A 21,188-nucleotide genomic window follows, 5' to 3' on the forward strand; every position below is an offset into this window, starting at 1 on the left:
TAAAATGAACAACTGTAGCCACACCACACAGTTTAAAAAATAAAACACCACCATTATCCTTCAAGGATCCTATATGGAATTTTTGAATGGCTAAATTAGTATGTTGACACATGCTTATTATAAAAAATTTCATAACTAGAATTCTATTGCATAAAAAGTTTGAAATCTTCCCATGTCAAAGGTACCCTGTAGAAATAGTACCTCACTCTCTGGAATAGAGTTCCATTATATATCCATGCCTTTGTTGATGTAACCAATGATTGATGTTGAACTTACTTCCATTTCTCTGCTATTTCAATTAATGCACCTTGTACATATAAACTTGCACACTTGTGCAAATCAATCTATAAGGTAAATTCCTAGAAGTGAAAATGTTGGATAAAAGTCATGAATGTGCTTTTGAAACATACATGAATTTGAGTAGGTTTCCCGATACATCACATTAAAAATGCTTTCAGGTAAAAGAATGGTTGAGCCAGTCTTAAGGAAGTGATAACAAGTGAGCATTTGGACCCACATTTTAATGTTATAACCTACAAAATGACCTCGGTTCACAAAGAAGATCAGGGAAAACCCCATGATACCAGGCCAACAGGTGGAATTTCCTGGGGCAAGTACTTTACCATTATGACCAACTGTCAGTCATTCATTGAACAAACCTACTGCCCACCTACATCAGCTCCATGTAGTCCATATTCCTAAATCTAGTCCCTCCGCTCGGGAACTAGATGCCATCCACCCTCTCTCAAGAACTACTCGAAGACATTGCTCAGCAATTTCCCTTCTCTCCCTCATAATATCTATTTTGTATCTCTACTGGATTATTTTGATCAACATATAAATGTGCTATTTCTCCATGCCCCATTTCTCTATTCACCTGTATAGTAATCGCTAAAATAATCTTCTATACTCTCTTGTTTTAATTTCTCTCCATTTCTCTATTCACCTGTATAGTAATCGCTAAAATAATCTTCTATACTCTCTTGTTTTAATTTCTCTCCTCTTGTTTGCACTTGAACCCATTCCAATCAGGTTTTCATCTTTATCATCCATTAAAACCACTCTTTTCATGAACATCAGTTCCATAGATAACAAATACGTGGCTATTTAGGGCTAGGGGGAGTGTGGTGATTAGGGGTGATAGCTAGTGGCACAAGGTTTCTTTTGGAGGTGATTACAATGTTCTAAAAATGATAATGATTATTGCACATCTTTGTGAGTATACTAAAAACCATTGAATGGTACATCTAAAGGGGTGAATTATATAGTATATGAATTAAATCTCAATAAAATTGTTACAAAGAAAGAAAGAAAGAAAAAAAAAAAAAAGCCTGTACCAGTAAACCTAGCTTTAACTTCCATCCGTACCCCTGCCTGGCTGTGCAACTTTAAGAATGTTACTTAACGTCTCTATGCCTTAGCCTCCCCATAAATAAATGGCGATAATAAGAATTCCTATTTCACAGGGCTGTTGTAAGGATTAAAAGAATCAACACATGTAAAGCAGTTAGAACAGTGGTAAAAAAAAAAAGTGTTGTTTACTATAAGCATAGATTCCCAAGTCAGTGCTCCTTCCTCACGCCCTTGCTCTCTGGTTCTATTTTCACGACTCTATTTGCAAGAGTCGGAGGCGTGCGCGTTCTCTTGGGGGATCTTCTTTCGGAGAACCGTGAGAGAAGCAGAAATAAGACCTGTGTGAAAGCTCGCGCATCCTCATTCAAGCCCCAGTTCAATTTCTTTTCTAAGCGGAGCGCGTTCGCCTAGTTTGACCCTCGAGGTTTCCCGTCGTCTTCGCCGCAGCACGCCTGCGCGGAAGCCCGGCGCCCTTTCGTCTCTGGTCCTGCGGCTTCGACAATGGCGGCCCGTGGCGTGGGGCTCTTGACCCGTTTGCCCCTTTGTGTGCAGAGAAGTCCAGTCCAGCGTCCTGTCCACAGACTTCTCAGTTACCCAGGAACGGTGGCCGCGGACCTCAGGAGGGAAGAGCAGCCCGCGGGGAGCGCCGAGACAGGTAATGGCGCGGTGTCTGCAGCCGCGACCCACGGCGGGCGAGGGAAGCGGCAGGAGACCGGGATGCGGCGAGTGCTCGGCCTCGGAAGCGGCCGCGGACCCTGTGCCCCGTCCTCGTCTGACCTCCCCAGGCCGTCGCCGTTGCTCGCGGTGGTGGCGGGGTGTGCGACGTTTCTTCCTTCGGGGACTCCCGTGCCCGGGAATGAAATTGTTCAGACCTAAGGGAAGTGCAGGCCAGGAGCCGAGCTTGCTATTTCAGTTTGACGAAATGTTGTTGCCAGTCACAGTGGTGATGCCACGGACCTCAGTCAGCTGCTCATCGCTCACAAGGTGCTGGTGGAGGCCGAGCATAGTGAAGCCTTGATGAATAACCAGGGTTCCTGACCCTCAAATGCAGGGCTCTGCCTGTGAAGTTTACTGCCGTTTAATTTATTCTTCTGGCCATGTTGAGCCAGATCAGCTTGATGACAGGTCTGCGTCCGCTGGAACAGGCTGTCGTCCCGCAGGTGTTCTAAATGTATATGCTGGTGTGTCGAGAAGGCCACTATTGGTGAACCCCCGTTGTGGCCCACGAGCTGTGTAGACGTTATTTACAGCGCTTACAACAATCTGGGAAGGAATGTATCGCTGCCTCTATTTTACAGGTGTAGAAAGAGGCTCAGAGAGCTAAGTGACTCGTGCAGCGTCGCACAGCTGAGTTAATTCCGACCCTCAGTCCTGCTGTTAAACAGAATGTGTTGATTTTTACCATTTCTTAGAGCTGTAGTTTTAAGATGAGAAATTATTTCTGGGAACAGTTCTAAAGTAGTCTAAACAAGTACTATATTTCCCCCTGAAATAAATGGTAGGATTGCTGTTCTTATGAGACTGTGAAAGACTCATGTTGAGAGTGAGAAATATTATGTAGTATGACAGCTCATGAAAATACTGATTGGATTGTATTCAGTGGAAGCTGCTTCTGTTAAAAATTCTTTAGTGACTGAAAATTTGAGTAAGGCTTCTGCCACAGAAGTCGTTATAATTTAACATGTGTATAGGGGTTTAAATTGGAGAGTTTTTTCATATGTTCCTTGAGAAATAAAACTGTGAACTAGGTTTGGAAGGAATTACTGTTACTCCTTTTATAGATGCAGAAACAGACTAGGCCAGGTGGCTAGTTCAGACTTACTCAGCTATTGAGTAGCAAAGGTAAGAATAAAACCTTTTGACTCCAAGGTCGAACTACTATGTAATAGAGCTAGGCAGTTTTCCCAGGAAATGTGTTTCATTTTGTATCACTAATATAATATAATGTAGCTAAATATTCAGGGACTCCTGTGCGGATAACAGGTAACAATCCTCATTTGAATTTCTTTTCCATTTTTAAAAAGAGAACAAGGTAATTACACCTTTGTAACTCACTTAGAAGCATATAATGTTGTAATTAGGGAAACTGAGAAATATCTAATTGAGTTTTTCCCTCAGGTGAAAACTCACTGCCAAAACATTGCTAGTAACATTTTCCAGTAACAGGGAACACAGCGTTTGATAAATCAGCCAGTTCCATTTTTTGGTCAGGCTTTGATGGCTGACAGATACCTATAATGAGCTAAATCTATTCATTTCCCATTTCCCTTTTGGTCTTAGTTTTGACATAGTGTTCATGTGAGTAGTGGGAAGAACCCTGATTTAAGAACAAAAATATGTAGTGTATTGTTCAGGATTCATTGGGTGCAGGTGAGAGAAACTAACTCGAATTAGCGTAGGTAGAAAAGGGAGGGTACAGGAACCATGTAACCAAACCCCAGAAAGAGACGCGGCTGCTTTCAGGTCACTGGGTGGATGGGGTCAGAGTGAGGTGGTGTTTCCTCAGCTATTGTTTGACGGCCTCCTCATCTCAGATTGGCCTAGCAGGGGTGTTGCCGGGGTAGGGGGCGGCGATGGCCACCAGCAGCTCCACTTTCACAGCTTGCAGCTTTTTCCAAAGGGACGAATAAAATAATCTTTTGCCTGAATTTGAAAAATTCTAAGAAAGAGCTTTTGATCGTCACACCCCCACTTTTTGAACCAAGAGGAGCTATTTTAAATGGTCTGATAGTCTTGGCCTCTCAGGTGGGGTGATGGGTAGGATAACCTGACAGCCCCACAAACACACAGCCTGGTGTTCTACAAGCAGGGCTGTGCTTTCATCAGAACAAGGGGGACGGGTGCCAGCACCCCAGCAGCAGCAAACTCTGCAGGAGCTGCCTGGCTTGTTAGATGGTTGGCTTTGTGCAGTTTTTCACCAGGGAGAATACCTGCACTGTCTACCTCAAATGGTCGTGGTGAGATTCAGAAGAGAATGTTTTTGTAAAAACTGGGAAGTGCTGCACAGTGGAAGGGCAGCTCTCAGGTTCTCGTTAGTTTTTTCCAGTTTGTAAATCCCCACTTCATCCGCAGTAAGTCTCTGTCAAGAGTTTCTAGACCTTTCATTGCTCTCCTCTGGATCCTCCCTGGTTCATCAGTATCCTTCATATCCATTATGTCCAGAGCAGAGCATATGCTCTGTGTGTGGCCTGACCAGTGAACAGGAAAGAAGTGCTGTTACCCCTTGAACTTGGATTATCTGTATTTGCTCCTTGTCCTCACCCCCGATGTTAAGTCATTCCCCGGACTTTCATCAAATCAAACTTCTGGGCCTCTTTTATACATCTACTGCTAACTGAATTTTCCCCCCATTATGTGCATGTGTCTTTAAGTTGTTTTTAATCTAGTCTTATTTTTTTGTGTTTATGCTCACTAGGTTATGGATCAAGACCACCGCAAATTTGACTGTCATAAAATATTAGCACATATTTGTTTTTCCTCCCAACTTTGTGTCATTTGTAGGTTTGACAAGCCTTCTGTAAGATACTAAACTTATGCTCCCTGAGCTGTCCACTCCTTCATGTCTCCGTCATTCATACCTACTGTTGTTCAAGGCCAGGGCTGTCAGTACTTCAGACATTCCCTCTCTCATCTTCTCAAGCACATGCTCCACCTTTTATCAAACTTCTCCGTCTCCATCTCAGATTCAGTCTCTGCTCTTGCCCAGTAATCCAGCTGCAGGGATAGACCTGCATGGAAGTGCAAAGGCGCTGTATACAGCTAACGTTGCAGTATTGTTTGTAATAGTGAAACAAGGTAAATCACCTAAATATTTATCAGTAGAGGATTGACTGAATTACCATAAATATCCAAGAATACTTACGCAATTATTTAAAAAATGAGGTAAATGGATATCTGCTGACATGAAAAGATATCCACAATGTATTAAATATTTGAAAGTGTATTAGAACAGAATAGAATGTGTATAGTACATTTTCAGTAATTTCAGTTGTGTGAAAAAGGTTTATCTCTGGAGAGATACAAATGTATTTGTTTACATATGCCTTTAAAATGTCTGGAGGTAAAAAAGATAAGTATCAAACCTAATGCTTGGGTATTAGAGGGAGAGGCCTAGGGGAGGATGTATACTTTTGCTCTGTAAAATTTTATTTTGACTTTACTTTTACAGTAAGCAGATGGACATCAGTCTACTCAGTAAATATCAGAGACAGGAAGTTAGAGGTAGTAATGGTGATTGGAAAAGTGGGTGAAGTGGTCCAGGCAAAGCCTATACCATTAAAAAAAAAAAGAAGGGGCTAGGGAGCAGTTGGAAGGGCTGTCAGTAGACTGAGAAGAAAGTGAGCAAGAGTGGTCCCTGTCCTCAGTGTGGGAGGCAGGTGTCCCCGCATCTTGTTCAGTAACTGCAACACCATGAGTTACGCTCTTTCATGGATGTTGGAGTGAGGTAACGCAGAGGTGGAAACGATTCTGCCGTGGAGGGTCAGAAGTCTTCACAGACCTGAGCCAGACTGCGAGGGTGAATGGGATTTTGCCAGGCAGAAAATGAGAAGGTGGGCATTCCAGCCAGACAGAAGACGTGAGCGTTCCTAGTATGTGTGCGGGTCTTGTGTGTGGAGAGGACCGTGAGCGAACATTGCAGACGGAGGAAGTGGTGCAAGTTGACTTCGAGAGGAGAGAGGGGACGGTAACTTGATACCCACTTGTGGGGTTTAGACTTGATCGCGGATGCGGTAGGGAAGCTGTTGACGAGTTTGAAGCAGGCAAGTCAAAGAATAAGACAGTTAAAAAAAGATTATTTTATAAAGATCACTTTGGCGGCAGTGTAGAGAACAGCCTGAGACAGACAAGAGTCAGTGAGACCAGTTTAGGACTCAGACTGCTGTGTTCCAGGCCTGAAATGAGAGATTGATATTGAAGAACTGGCATCTGGAATAAAGATGAGGCTGCACATTTTTTACTGAATTATAGTCAGTTTACAGTGTTGTGTCTGTTGTTGGTGTACAGCACAGTTTTTCAGCCATACCTGAATATACATATATTCGTTTTCATTTTCTTCTTCACCGTGAGCTACTACAAGATCTTGACTATATTTCCCTGTGCTGTACAGTATAAACTTGTTTATCTATTCTGTATATACCTGTCAGTATCTACAAATCTCGAACTCCCAGTCTGTCCCTCCCCCTCCCCCTTGGCAACCACAAGTTTGTATTTTATGTAAGAGATGTATTTTTAACATCTACACTGTGAATGTAGGAAAGATACTCAGTATGTTTGAACAGTTGTTAGAAGTGTGGAGTAGGTGTGGGTCCAGAGTCCTCCGGGGAGGCTGGCCTCTGGGGCGACACTGATGAGCAGAGTTTAGGGTCCCGCTGGTTCTCATTGTCATCAGTCTATGTTGCTCTGTCTTGTCCATGACGATGTCTTGGCACTTGCTGAAGTGAAGTTTCAGTGTAAGTGCAGTATTTCCTTTATCCATCAGTTTTGTAACCTTTTGAAAGAAGATGAGGTTAAAAGCCTTTGCTTATTTCTCTGCATCAGTTACATTTTTATTCCATTTGATCTCTTTGGAATTAGAGCTTGAATTATTTTCTTTTTCCTTACATTTAGTTCACTTGTTGATCTTACCTTTGTGATCAGTTGATTGTTAATATTTAATCCTTGCCTATCACGACTCTTATCTTCATTTCCTGTGATTTGCAAAACCTCAAACCCCTGGAGTGGTTTTTAATGGAAAAAAAATAGACCTATATTTCTTTAGTAGAAAGGATCTTGAGCTCTTTGATTCCTTGTGATACAGAGTGCATGATCATTGGTAACTGGTTGACTGAGCCAGATCAAGACTCTTTAGGAAGAAAAACTATAACAACTTACTTTAACACATTAAACTTCTAAGCTCATTGTCTCATAACACTCAGGCTTGTAATAATTTCTTTTAGGCTTTGGAATGTTAGACACATACGAAGTCTGTGTAAGTTGTATTTTGTGGAATGGTTGGTTACGTGAGTGAGTTTACTTTTCTGGTTTTGCTTTTAAAACTTTGTGGAAATCTCCCTTAGTAGCGCTATACATTGAATATAGGAAAGCAAAATAGAGTGGAGAGTTTAACTGTAGTCCTAAGAGAATGGAAAAATGAGCACTGGAAGCAGCATAGGTTCACCCTCATATAGGGAGAGGAGATGAGATTAGGATAAAGTTGGTTTTACTCAGATAGAAAATATAAATTGTTTATCTTATAAGATATACTTTAAATTTTATGTGTTTATGTGTGTTGGGAATGTTTTTGTCTCGTTCATAGGCTCTGAAGACAGGACTCCCAAAAAAAGATTCTGTGAGGTGCAGAACGAAAGGCGAGAGCAGGCCCAGCGGACTGTGCTCATTCACTGCCCGAGCAAAATCAGTGAGAAGAGGTTTCTCAAGTATTTATCCCAGCATGGACCTATTAATAACCATTTCTTCTATGAAAGCTTTGTAAGTATTTGAAAAACAATCTGCCTTAACATTCATGCTTTCTTTTTAAGTGATTTTTTTGCTATGTTGCCTCTGCAATGTGGTACAGTTAGATTCTAATATCCTACATCTTTCTTTATCTGAATTTCTTTTTTTGTTTGTTTTTTTGGGTGGAGGTAATTAGGTTTAATTGTTTACTTTTAGAGGAGGTACTGGGGATTGAACCCAGTACCTTCTGTAAGTAAGCTAAGCATGTGCTCTACCACTTGAGCTATATCCTTCCCCATTTCTTTAATGAGTTTTTTGGGTTTTTTTTGGTATGAGAATAGAAATCCTTACAGGAGTATTACAGAATTCTAAGCAATTTATAACTGAATCATTCCATTATTTGAATATTTTAAATAGTTCCATTATCTTAGGAATAGAGACCAGTGGGAGATCTCTGTTGTGTGTTTTAATTTTCTACTTCAGCATTCTTTTCAGCTTCTTTTAACTCATACCACTTTATAATGTTTCTTTTCTTCATCTGCTTATAATGATTAAAACCGTTGTTTGTGTTAGAAGCGTATCATTGTAAATTTTAAAAATTAAAAAAAAATTTCCATGTTATGAAAATTGCTTTGCAATATGAACTAAAATACTCTGTTAAAAATAGCATTTTGAAGTGTGCTCTGTTTTTCTTACATTTTTGGTCTAGGGTCTTTACGCCGTTGTAGAGTTTCATCAAAAGGAAAGTGTAGCTTCCCTACAGAGTGTGACTCGCACGCCGAGCCTGGGCGCAGAGGCTGCGATTCCGTTCAGATCGCGTTACTTCAGTTTAAAGTTGAAGAATCCATCAAACCAGACTTCGGGCCAGCCGAGTGTTCAGTGCAGTAATCAGTCTTCTCCTGCAAGCAGGAAGCTTTTTGATTTACTTTGTTGTGCAGAAAATGTAAGTTTATAGGTATACTTCCCCAGCTTTATATGTGTGTGTTTGACTTGTTTTGTAAAAGTTGACTATTATTAAATATTCAAACTACAGAATATACTGAGTGAAGAGTAAAAGTTTTGGGCCTTTAGATTATCCTGGTTTTCTTTTTCTTGTCAACACAATGATGTACTATTGTACATACCATTCTTGTATAAATTTTGAAGTATCTTATTTCTGGTTTTATCTCTTTTTTCTGCTGAGTAGTGTTTATGTTAGTTTTGGTTTTTTTACTCAGACCTGTTAAAGGTTTAACTAGTCCTTTCAGAGAATCTGCTTTTGGTTTTATTTATCAAAATACTATTTTTTGGTTTGATTTTCTAATTTTTAAAACTTTACTTCTAACCTTTTGTATTTCCTTTCCTTTCTGTTATTTATTTTTCTTAAGTTAAATGCTTAGTTCAGTTATTTTCAATATTATTTTCAAATGTGGGCGTCTGAGACTGTGGTTTTTATTTTAAATATTCAACGTCAGTGTGTATCTTCACAATGTGGTCATTTCAAGCCCAGTCTTCTAGTGGACATACGAGATTGTTATTCTAAGGAGCTGAGGGATCTTGGGCCTTCGTTCCTTGCAGCCTTGCTTATTTCCAGTGTTTCTTACCTTTAACATTGGTTCTTTTCTCCCCACAACTTTTCTTAAGTGTCTAGCTTTGTGATTGTTTTGATCTCCTCTTCTGGAGCATTTTACTCTTTTCTTTGTCTGAAAACAAAACTTTATACTCATGGCTTAAGAAAAGGAGTAGTAATTCTAGCCAGCTGTTGTCCTCATTCCTCAGTACTTTTGCAAGGGCATTTGTGCAATCTGCTTTTAAGGCTACCTTTGAAAAGACTGCATATTTTTAAGGTAGGTCTCCTAAGCCAAGTAAAATGACAGTTATTTTGTATGAACTGAACATTTTCTGTATTTCATGGGTTTTGTGTTGGCCAGCTAGGTAGATGATCAGCTGAACACTCTGACAAAGGAGCTCCAGCTGACGGAGGAGAACACCAGGCTTCGCCACCTCACCTGTTCCCTCATCGAAGACGTAGCTGCCGCGTACTTCCCTGACTGCGCCATCAGACCCTTTGGCTCCTCAGTGAACAGTTTTGGGAAATTAGGATGTGATTTGGACATGTTTTTGGATCTAGATGACATTGGAAAATTTAGTGCTCACAAGGTAATTATATTTCTTTAGATCACACAGTTAAGATATTAGGGGGAAAAAAGGAAATCTTTAGACTCCAATCTGGGAGTCTTTTTTATTTATTATTTATTCTTATTTTTATTTCCTATTTTTTTCTTTGCTTTTCACTCCCTTTCCTCCCTCTTCCTGTTGGATTGATTTTCTTTATTCTGCACTTTCTACCTCTCCCTTCTTTCCTCTTACAGCTTAGAAATTATATATTCCATTTATGTTCTTAGTAACATGCATGCCTCACAGAGTAAAGTTAATCAGTCTCTCTGCCATCATCCCAAACAATATAAGGGATGCTTTAATTGAATTACAACTTTGATTGGAAAAGACATCTATGTTTTTGTAAAATGTTAGGTTTTTATGACCCTGTCTTGTATATTTCAAACTAGCAATCGTCTCTGTGTAGATGTCCAATTATAAATTTTTGTAAAAGTTCTTATATGTTTCCCATGTTTTAGTGGCATCTTAGCTTTTCTGATGTTTGCTGTCATCTAGGCAAAGATATCTAAGCTCTCTTTTGGGTCTGCCTCTTCATTTATATCCTCAAAGCTGTGGTCGCACAGTCCCTTATAAGTTCCCACTTAGGTGAGTGTAACCGCATCCAGCTTTCCGCTTGTCACTCCTCGTGTCGTGCCTTGGTATTCCAGCCTTCAGTCTCTGCTGTAGTTACCTTAAAACCCAGACTGGATCATCCACAAACTGACAGTGATTTTCCTTTTTAACGTAGAATTGAAGTGATCTCTCATAATTCATTTTAATAATCATTTCTCGTTCTGTATCTTCACATGCCAGTTTTCCAGTCACACCATTTATTAGCTAATTATAAGGCGCTTTTAGAACATGAATAACGACCAAAGAGTATTCTGTCTCTTCAGTGAGCTCCTCTGCATTGCTGACTGTCATTCCTGAGCAGCTTTCAGGGCCTAGTTCTGACTCTACCTTCTTGAAACCATGCTTGATTTTCATCTGCTCCAGTCAGAATTAACCACTTTTTTTTTTTGTAGTACCTGCTCATATTTCTGTCTGTCCCACATCCCTTCTGTGCATGTTCAGCTGGTGGTTGATGTGTGTCTCTCACTGCATCATAAACGTGAGCAGGGCAGGAACCATGTGTGTTCATTTTCTTAATGCACAGAGTGCCTGTCTCAATACATAATTACTGAGTTGAAACTGGCCAAGGAATACGAAACACATCAGAGTGGAACAGATCACTCTTACTGAGACTAACGTGTACTTGAAATTTACTAAATTCCTGGCAGGTACACTTAAATTGTATTGGGCTCTCTTTATTTTAAATAAAAGACCTTACTGAATAATTAAGACTCATGATAATATGTCATAACAGTGAAAGCTTGGGTTTAGGAGCCAAATGGCAGAATAGTAATTCTGCTTACTAGCTGTGTGGCCCTAGGTGAGTTACTTACCTTCTCTGTTCCTCTATTTTCCCAGCTATAAAATTAAGTTAGTGCTGTAGCACCAAGTCATGTAGTTTGAGAAGATTGATAGACAGTGCTTAGCCCTTAATAAGTGTTCAAATGTTGACCACCACCCGCAGCAATATTATTAATTGTTCTATTATTACATAAGTAAGAAATACAGTTTTTTCTGTTGGAATCAGAGGGAGGAGTTGGAAACTTAGTTGGATGTTAGATTTCTGAAATATAAAGGTATTTAGAGAAAGATATTTTAAAAGATAGTGCTCCAGTCTCACTCAACAATTTGACATTATTTTGCATATAGGTTTAATTTATGCAGTGTTGTTATGAATGTGTACTTTGAAATAGTACTTGTTTAAAATTATAATAGCTTTGCTAATAGAAACATTTTAAAAATGAAGTATGATGAAAAACAGAAGCACTTTTAAATTCATCGTTCATAAAGCCCCCTGTCTGATTACTTTACACAGTCGTGAGCCTCTCCTTCCTCCTGCCTCGTGGTACTTTGTGTGTCTCTTGGCACTCCACTCAGGTTTGTAATCCTCTGGGCTTGCTTCATTCTTTGGCCTGACTTGAGGGCAGTTAGGAAGAGATTATAACTTAATCTATACATAGTTTAAGGTGAATTTTTTTTTCCCAGTTAATAGTTTCTTAGTAATTCAATCTGCTGCATCCTTTTCAGTGGCTGCAGAATATTCCATTGAATGAATGGACTGTAATTTAGTTACCCAGTCCTTAATTTGTTAGACAGTTAGAGGGTGGTATCTTTTCACCCCTTTTTGCCAGCTGTATTAGGTAATATTCTTTGGTTGTACATAGCAGAAACCAACCCAAAGTTGCTTAAACAAAAAAAGTAGAGGAAGGATCTTAGAACCCTCAGTCAGGAGTGTGGGTCAGTCTTAGGAAAGCACTGGGACTAGGAAGTATAAACTATCAAGAGTCCATGACGTGTTCTGTTTCTCTCCTCATACTTGCTTTAATATCTTTCTCTCCCCCCTTCACTCCCCTCTCCCCATCCTCGTTGTTTTCTTTACATCTTCATCCTTGTGGTATAGAATGTGCCTGCCCCAGAGCTTCTGAGTTACATTTCAGCCACATGATTGCCTGGGCTGCAGTCCTTGGTGGCGATCTCTGGGTGAATGGGCAGTGTGCCCTCTGACAGCACTTACGTCAGCTGCCCATGCTGGTCCACGTGGCTGCGGGGAGGGGTGGCTTCCATCATAAACATTGTTGGGGCCTCAGTCCTTTCAGTCAGAATGAGTTCTCAAAGAGGGGTGGTTGAGGGTAGGGGGCTTTATTAAGCTAGATAGAGCTCTAGAATTTTAACAGCTAGTCCGAACATTACATATTTAAAGTCCCGATATTTCAGTATTGAAATTGTCCCAAAAGCATGTCAGTGTTGACACTCCCCCTGACAGGTGTACGTTTTCCCACACCCACCAGTGCAGGTCCTGTCACCCTTTTTGTCTTTGCCAGACTGATAAATGAGAAATCTCATTGCCATTTTAATTTCTTCTTAGTTTCTAGAAAACATCTGCTACTGTGTTTCTTACTCACGTTTATTTCTTCTGTTAATTTCTTATTCAAGTGTTTCTGGTCATTTTTAGAATTGGGTGGGTTTTCCTCCTTTCTATTTGTACAAACCCTTCATAAATTAGGGGAATTAGCCCTTTATATGACCTATATATTATTGTCTTCCTTTGTCTTTTATCTAGTAGTGAATATATGCTTGACCATAAGATGGTTTTTTTATTCCTTCATATTTCTTCTTGGGTATTCTGGAATTTTGTGTCACACTCAGGGACCCCTGTCTAAGATGACCGCATTCACCCATTATCTTCCAGTGCTTTATCGATAAAACCTTTTATATTTAAGTCTTTGATCCATGTTGAATTTACTTTTATTTAAAGATTAGTCTAGTTTATTTTTTTAATGGCCACTTATTTGTTGAATAGCAGTTTTCCCCCAGTAATTTGCAGAGTTCATTTTATTAAATATTAAATTCTATATATACTTACGTCTGTTTATACTGTTTTTTTCTGTTGATCTGTTCTTGTACATGTATTTCCTACGTAACTGCTGTGGGTTTATAGGATCTATTAAAATGTGAAGGCTAGCTTGGAAAGAGCATGTGTATTGACTGAATTTATACTCTATGGTTCTATGTATAGTATTACTTTATAAGTAATACACTGTGGTGTATAAATTAATTATAAAAAGCCAGTAATTTTTCAGCTTAGTACTTTATACTCTGGAGAAGCAAAAGACAACTGAAGATTTTTTTTTTCTTTTTTAAACTGTAGATTTTTTAGGTCCGCTTTTGGCTGCAATTTCATGAAGACTTCTGTGTGTGTGTGTGTCTGTGTGTCTGTGTGTGTGGTTATTGATTTTTTGTTTGTTTGGGGTTTTTGTATGTGTGTTTGGCCAGAAATGACTTAGAGCATCCTTTTAGAAAAGTTATTTAAGAAATTCCTTTTTATAAAAAGTTCCTGTTTACAAGTGTTTTTATTATTCAGGCCTCAGGAAATTTTCTGATGGAATTTCAAGTGAAAAATGTTCCTTCAGAAAGAATCGCATCTCAGAAGATCCTGTCTGTGATAGGAGAATGCCTCGACCACTTTGGCCCTGGCTGTGTGGGAGTACAAAAAATACTAAATGCTCGCTGTCCGCTCGTCAGGTTCTCACACCAGGCCTCTGGATTTCAGTGTGACTTGACGACTAATAATAGGTATGATCTCTTTGTTTGTTATCTTAAGTGTGACTATTGTAAGTCGTGAACATAGTGTTTCTTGTACAGAAACAGTGGCTTTTGACTCTTTGATATGCTTTAATAATAATTTTTAAAAATTTGAAGCACTTGAACTGAAAAGTAGAAAATACTTTCTCTTACATGTATCTGTTGGGTTTTGGGTTTTTTTTTTGGTGTTCCTAATGTTAAGCCACTGTGTTAAAATGCTAACATACCTAGCATCTGAGAGGAACTATATTTCATTGTTTTCACTTATGTAGTCTGATAACAACCGAAAGTACTTAAGTATATATTACAGTCTTCTAAGTGTACTTAGAAAATCAAGTAGCAACTTGAGTTTGACCTCTGAATTGCTTCCAGATATGTAGTCAATTTTGTGTCCAAACAAATTCGTATTTGCAAAGTCAGACAGTGGTTTTTATTTACCATATTTTTACTGTATTATCAACCTGTTTGCTTTTTAAAACAATGGGATGAGAATAAGTTCTTTCATACTCTGTTTCCTTTTCCTTGGTTCTCAGTAGGGAGCACGCCTCAGGGGAGGGGTTTCTTTCTGAACTCTCTGGTATTCTCACGCGTGCATTTGGTTTCACTCCCCAACCTGTTAGATAAATAATCATAACTAATAATACATTCAGAAAATCCAATCTAGAGCAGTTTTGATTCAACTCAGGCTCACTAACAAATCAGGGCTTAAGTACTTCTGAATTTCTCTCAAGTAGCCCTGGAGTAAAAATTAGTAAGAATATATACTATACTTTCTATCATTGTAATATTTTCTTTATAGTATGTAAATAGAATAAAATGACATTTCTCTTTGTTACTGTGCTATTTTCATTGTCTTGCTGGTAAAATTTTAAAAAAATCGTTTTAATATGCTTCAGGTTTTTATTTTTAGATTTATTTCTTTATGTCAGATACCTCACACTATTTGATATTTATTTTTCAGCTTAATTTAGCTTAATCAAGCTTAATCACCTTGAATTTCTAATTTGCTGTTTGTTCCTCTTTAAACTCAGGAAGCAAGTGCCATCCATGTGGGACTGTGTAGGCAAGTGGGAGTTGATGTTAAATGATATTGTGCCCTCTCAGTTCTCTGAGAAATTACAAGACATGTTTTGAACTGTAAAGCTTAACTTTAAAGTATTTCATTTAATTCTTTGCATTGTAACGTTATGACCAGGAAACTTGCTGAAAATAGGTTTGATTTCTTAATAGGCATTTTATCTTCATGGGTTGGGTTTTTATAAATATTAAGTAATTTGGGGTGAATTTTAAGACATTTATACTTGATAAAATAAGTAAAATGTTTTCCTTACCAGGGAACTAGATAACCCCTCTTTCCCATTCGAAAGTGTCCTGATTTGGATAATAAAGTATAAGGTCACCGCACTTACAGTCCAAAACGAAGTCAGATTTGTTTTTGAAATTCAGTTGTCAGGAAATGCTTACCCCAGAGGCGTTGTCGTATTTGCTCCCTGGGCTAACGTAAATCCTGCAGGTGACTCCATTTGCTTTCCCGCTACATCTGACAGGAAGATCGGAGACAGACTTGAAGCTCAGTTTCGGTTACTCTGCAGAGTTGTTGGCCTGGATGCCTACAGCCCAGATAGATTCTGGTGCTGACTGTGTTCATTCTGTGTCTTTGATCTAAATTTATAGAGTCATCCCTGGACATCTTACTACAGGGATTCTTAAATGCTGTCTAAAAACAGTGGAAAGCAAATAACAAAAGTTACTTGTTTGGGCAACAAACAAATACATGAATTAATGACAACTTAAAAAAAAAGAAAGAACTGGATAACCTGGTGTGAAACTGAGATGTGAAGCCTCATTTACGAACGCATCTGTGTCTTTATTGGCGGTTACTGAAGGACACTCATGCAGTGTCTTTCTCTTATTAAGGCATGTTTAGGAACTTTGATTCTGAGCTTTAGAACTGCATCATGATTGTCAGCATTTAAGAGATTGTTTTATTGGTAATGAATGTACTTGGTATATAACCCTTCACATTAAATTTTATGTTGCAAATACATAGTGCTTTCGATTATCTGCTCATGCTGTTCTGAATATGTTCAGATATGGTAAGATATTTAGAAATGTTCCCAGGTATGTGTTTCATTCTATTCTGGGATCATAATTTGGGGGTTTGAAAATTCTTGTTATTTTTCTCTTTTGAAGGATTGCCTTGAGAAGTTCTGAGCTCCTTTATATATATGGTGCCCTGGACTCTCGAGTGAGAGCTTTGGTGTTCACTGTCCGGTGCTGGGCTCGAGCACATTCCTTAACGAGTAGTATTCCTGGTGCTTGGATTACAAATTTCTCCCTTACCATCATGGTCATCTTTTTTCTCCAGAGGAGATCACCCCCTATTCTCCCAACACTAGACTACCTAAAAACCCTAGCAGGTGAGACTAGAGGCATCTGTCTGATGGTTGAATGGATAGAAATACCATGTGTTAACCAAGCCGTGTGTGTGTGTGTGTGTGTGTGTGTGTGTGTGTGTGTGTGTGTTGGTGGTCATGTATTTTCAAAGCCTTATGAATCTAAAATTTCAGTGCCTTTTATTTTCTCGGTGTCCACCAGGGGTCATGAGAGAAGATGGTTTGCAAAGCTGAGGCCTTTAGAATTTTTTGAGAGTTCCGTCCGGTTGTGTCAGTTGGCAACGTTGTTTACAACTGTCGGGAGACAGTTGGAGCCTCTCCCTTAGTTGACCGAGCTTGGAGTGACCTTGGGAAAAAACATTTTTAGAGTAATCTTGGGGAAAAAAACATTCCGGATACAGCTTTTGACTGGATCACAGCTTCAGAGATGGCTTTCCAAGTCTGAAGCTATTTCCTGATTTCTGTTAGAGATGCTAAAAACCGTTTCATGATGTTTTAAGATCCTAAATTTTTTTTTAGTTAAAAGGTTATAAGCAATCTTACGTGAATTATTTTACAATTAGTATACTATTTAATTTATATTATAAGTAAATTAAAATTTTGATAGACTACTGGAGGAGATACCAAAGTATGACAGTCCTAAATTCCAAAAGGAAGATAATTCAGGAATGTACTCAAAATGTATATGCACTCCATCTACCTACATACTGCTGCCACCTAATTCTTTTAAAGTACATCCCTGAATCCTCCCTGTTTAAAATAACGTTAATGTGATTTTATTCCCTATAATATAAACCTCAGTTTACTTAGCTTGGTGTTTAAGATCTTCACCTGTAGCCACAACCCATTTTTGCAGCTGCTTCTCCCACCATTCCTCTCCATATGTTCCCACATTTCAGCCAATAATACGATCATAACATTTCCTCTTAACTCCTTTGTTGATGCTTTGTGTCTCTTCCTGGAATGTGCTTTTTTTTCTCTAAACTCTTTTTTATGCCACTTTTCCTTATTATTCAGATTGGAAGTGATCTCTTTCCTGTGAATGCTGTGTTGGTATAGCTTGAAATTGAGCTTTAATAAAAGCTCTGTGTGATAGGTTAATGGCAGTTTGGAAGTTTTCAGGGAGGTGGAGTGGTGGGCACCTTTCAGAACTCTTAGAAGATTCAGTTTGTGTGTGTCATTGATGAATTGTTGAAAGTAAATGTATTAAAGGGTAGTAAGAATGAAAATGGAGATCTAAATTAAATATTATTGATCAAGGATAATGCAAGGATTTAAGTTGGTGAAAGATGGAAGCTATCTACGTATTCATTTATAACTAAAAACTGATGATGTCAAAAGATAGGTCAGGAATCACTGAGTGTTGATAGACAATTCTGGTTTGCTAAAGTAAATAATTTCACCATAGTATAATTGGTGTCAAATCTTTTTTAATGGAGTTTTTATCCTACTGTCTATGCGTGTACAAATACCCGCTAATAGAACACATTAGTCTGTAACTTTGATACATGTGATTATGGATTTCTGAAGTAGAAAATATCCTTGAAATAGATTGTGAAATACTTTTCATTTCTGTTTATTTAAGATGCAGAAGATAAGTGTATAATAGAAGGCCACAACTGTACATTTGTTCGTGACTTGAATAAAATTAAACCTTCAGGAAACACAGAGACGCTCGGTAGGTACTTTCTTTTTCTTTGCTCCTTTTTGGACTGAAACAGACTTTCTTCTTATTTTTCTTGTTTTATTTTCTTACAGAATTACTTCTGAAAGAGTTTTTTGAATATTTTGGAAATTTCGCTTTCAATAAGAATTCCATAAATATTCGGCAGGTAAGTACTGTTTTAATATTTGGTTATTAGGCATATGGTCTTCTGTACTAATATTTAATGAGTTTAGTTTTTGAAAAAGCACTCTAGCAAATGCATGGCAGCTCTGCAGTGGTAGGTGGTGATGAGGAAATGGGTGGTGATGCCTGTGGAGCTGTGGAACTTGGCCAAGATCAGTCGTCTGGTGTTTGGAAGAGCAGGCGTCAGCTCTTTTGACATCTGCATTTGTCACTTATACTAATACTGTATCCTTCAAAAGGTGGGATATGCTATGAAAAGTTCTTTAGAAAGCACAATTTTACATACAGTTCTCTTTGAGCTGGATTTGGGTTTCTGTAGAAGAAACGGAATACCTCGCCCCAGAGGTAAACTTTGGTCTTCCCCTCCATTTGAGCCCTTAGGCTAGTGAATTTATGACTTTGGTTCTTCTGAGTAGCTAGAATGATAGACATTTTCCATAAAAGGAAACGTATCAACGCAGCCCCTAGGCACAATTTGTTTACAAGGAGGGGTACTTGAGTTAGCTCTCTGGGTTTATTCTGTGTAGCGGGTGGATATTTGGTGACGGCCCTTATAAGATTGGCTTCATAAAACACATACTCAGGTATTCTTTTCTGCTGTTTCTTCAATTCTCCTTTTTTCATTCTTCCCTAACGCTTGTCCTGCTCGTGGAGATTTTGTTAAAGAAAAGAAAAAGTGTGGGGAAGGGAAGGGGTAGAGAGACAGAGCTCTGGAACACAATCTAGAAGAAAAAGGGCAGGGGGCCAAGGAAGTTCTTGACCCTGTTTGGACTCTCGCCCCTTAGGGCTCGGAGGTGACGGACAGGCAGGGCCCCTGTGGGGCGGCGCTTGGAGCAGTGAGGGAGTGAAGGTGCTGCTCACGTTGGAGACCCTTTACTGTTGGTTTAGTAGTAGTTCAGTTATATATGTGAAAGAGGAGAAGAGTATATATAGGCTGATGGATCCCTGATGTTCATAGGAGTGGAGTCCTAGCTTTGCTTTTATTTCTGTGAGGTATCTTACCTGGCAGAGCCTTATTTAAATTGGCTGTTTAGGAGTGTACATAGGAAATCTTTAGTGTTTTAAAATGAATAATGGATGATTCCTTGTTCCTTCTTTTCCTTTCTCGTTTCATACTTGTGAAACATTAATTGCCATATTTAATTTAAGGCTTCTGATTTTGTGTGCTTCTATTCCCACTGTAATAGGTGTGTTTTTAGCAAGTTTTAAAAATAAGTATATCTAATCTTATTTTTTGTTATTTTTCTTTTTCATATTTTTTTTTCTCTTCCCGGCTCTATCCTGTTAGGTAAAAGTTACGTTATGTTAAAAATACTTTTATTGGTTGACTTGGTCCAGATACCACTCATCTGAGCAGTGACATCATCTTCCATGGCTCATAAACCTAATTTATTTTTCTCTAAAGAATACTCATAAAACTACAGTGGGGAAAAATATCAGAAGTACACACACATATATAACACTAATGCACAACACGCATCCATACCCGTCCCCTTGGGAAAGGAACTCTACTCTGTAAAGTTAATGCTGGTATTTTACGTGTTTTTGACATTTTATTAAACCAAACTGTTTTTATATCTGAGCCCTTCGAATATTTCTACATTTTTTCCTTCTTTGTAATGCTCTGTAGGGAAAGGAACAGAACAAACCAGAATCTTCTCCACTGCACATTCAGAATCCTTTTGAAACTTCTCTCAACATCAGCAAAAATGTAAGTCAAAGCCAGCTGCAAAAATTCATAGATCTGGCCAGAGAAAGTGCCTGGATTTTACATCAGGAAGATAAAGGTCATCCTTCCCCGTCAGGTAACCAGCCCTGGGGGCTGGCAGCCCTGCTGCTGCCTTCTGTAGCAAATGGTGTGTCTCTTGCCAAGAAGAAGAAGCCAGCAAGTGAAAGAATTAAAAACTTGTTGGAATCCATAAAAAGCGGTCCAGAAAATTCCACCAACACCAATGGAAAAAGAGCAGCTAGTCCTCAGTCATAATGGCTGCTGCCCTGCCTTCAGAACTGGTTTTATCCCATAAGGGGACCTCTGGACCACCTGGAAGAACTGAGGGAGACCCTCCCAGGTCTCACTGTCATCTGACGTCTCTTCACGATCTTCTCATTGGGCCCCTTAAACTGCTCTGATGCCCCGCGATGTGTGCAGGCCGGTGCCCCATGGCAGTGTCTCACAGTGTTAGCCACGGGAACGCGGGGGAAGATCGGAATGTGCTTTAGACAGACCACGCTAAGCGAAAGGGGAAAAATCAGATTTAGAGTCAAACCATTGTTGATCTCCACATCAGTCCCTGGGTGTAAATCATTTAAGAGGACTTCTAGGTATGTACATGTGTAGGCAGTGAATATAATAAAGCTGCAAAATTTGATAGTACTCTTTATTTTAGTATTCTTCAAAGTACTGTTAGTCACATATAAATTAAAACTGGTTGGTACTGATTTCCAGAAATGTTCATGTTTTTAAAAGATATAAATGCCACTTCAATGACTACATTCTAGGTATTCTAAGCCAAATATATAAAAAATACTGGTACATTGTGTTTAAAAATATTTACTAAATTTTCCTATTTTCAAAAATAAAATCATTTTTCTACTAATGTGATATTGCCAATATTCCTTCCCTTCTCTTTTGAGAACTCCTGTAGGAAACAGAAACGTATTGAAATAGAATTTCCATTATGTTCCCTGTACTTTCAGGTTAAGAAGCAAATAATGCAGTGTTGGAAAACACTGAGCCAGGCTGACCTCACAGTAAATTACTCAGTTTCTTTGGGCCCCAGTTGTTTGATCTGCAGAATGGAGGTGACAGTCGTGCCTCCTTTACC

At 38.9% G+C, this 21,188-nt stretch overlaps 1 protein-coding gene across 1 annotated transcript; it reads left to right on the forward strand.

Annotated features, from left to right (window-relative positions):
* Positions 1-1,823: 1,823 nt before the first annotated feature.
* Positions 1,824-20,960, forward strand: MTPAP (mitochondrial poly(A) polymerase). Its single transcript, XM_010988586.3, has 9 exons — positions 1,824-2,008; positions 7,649-7,821; positions 8,498-8,731; positions 9,703-9,927; positions 13,898-14,109; positions 16,312-16,538; positions 18,100-18,192; positions 18,273-18,346; positions 19,994-20,960. The coding sequence occupies exons 1-9, from the start codon at positions 1,855-1,857 to the stop codon at positions 20,345-20,347; spliced, it is 1,746 nt and encodes a 581-aa protein (XP_010986888.2). The 5' UTR covers positions 1,824-1,854; the 3' UTR covers positions 20,348-20,960.
* The last annotated feature ends 228 nt before the right edge of the window (positions 20,961-21,188 follow it).

Source organism: Camelus dromedarius, chromosome 26, assembly GCF_036321535.1.
Source record: "Camelus dromedarius isolate mCamDro1 chromosome 26, mCamDro1.pat, whole genome shotgun sequence".
Taxonomy (NCBI): domain Eukaryota; kingdom Metazoa; phylum Chordata; class Mammalia; order Artiodactyla; family Camelidae; genus Camelus; species Camelus dromedarius.

Bases quoted from the DNA above. Each gene is read 5' to 3' on its own strand.
- MTPAP (XM_010988586.3), top strand. From the start codon at position 1,855: ATGGCGGCCCGTGGCGTGGGGCTCTTGACCCGTTTGCCCCTTTGTGTG. The intron at 14,110-16,311 runs GTATGATCTCTT...TCTCTTTTGAAG, and splicing joins GACTTGACGACTAATAATAG to GATTGCCTTGAGAAGTTCTG. The intron at 18,347-19,993 runs GTAAGTACTGTT...AATGCTCTGTAG, and splicing joins ATTCCATAAATATTCGGCAG to GGAAAGGAACAGAACAAACC.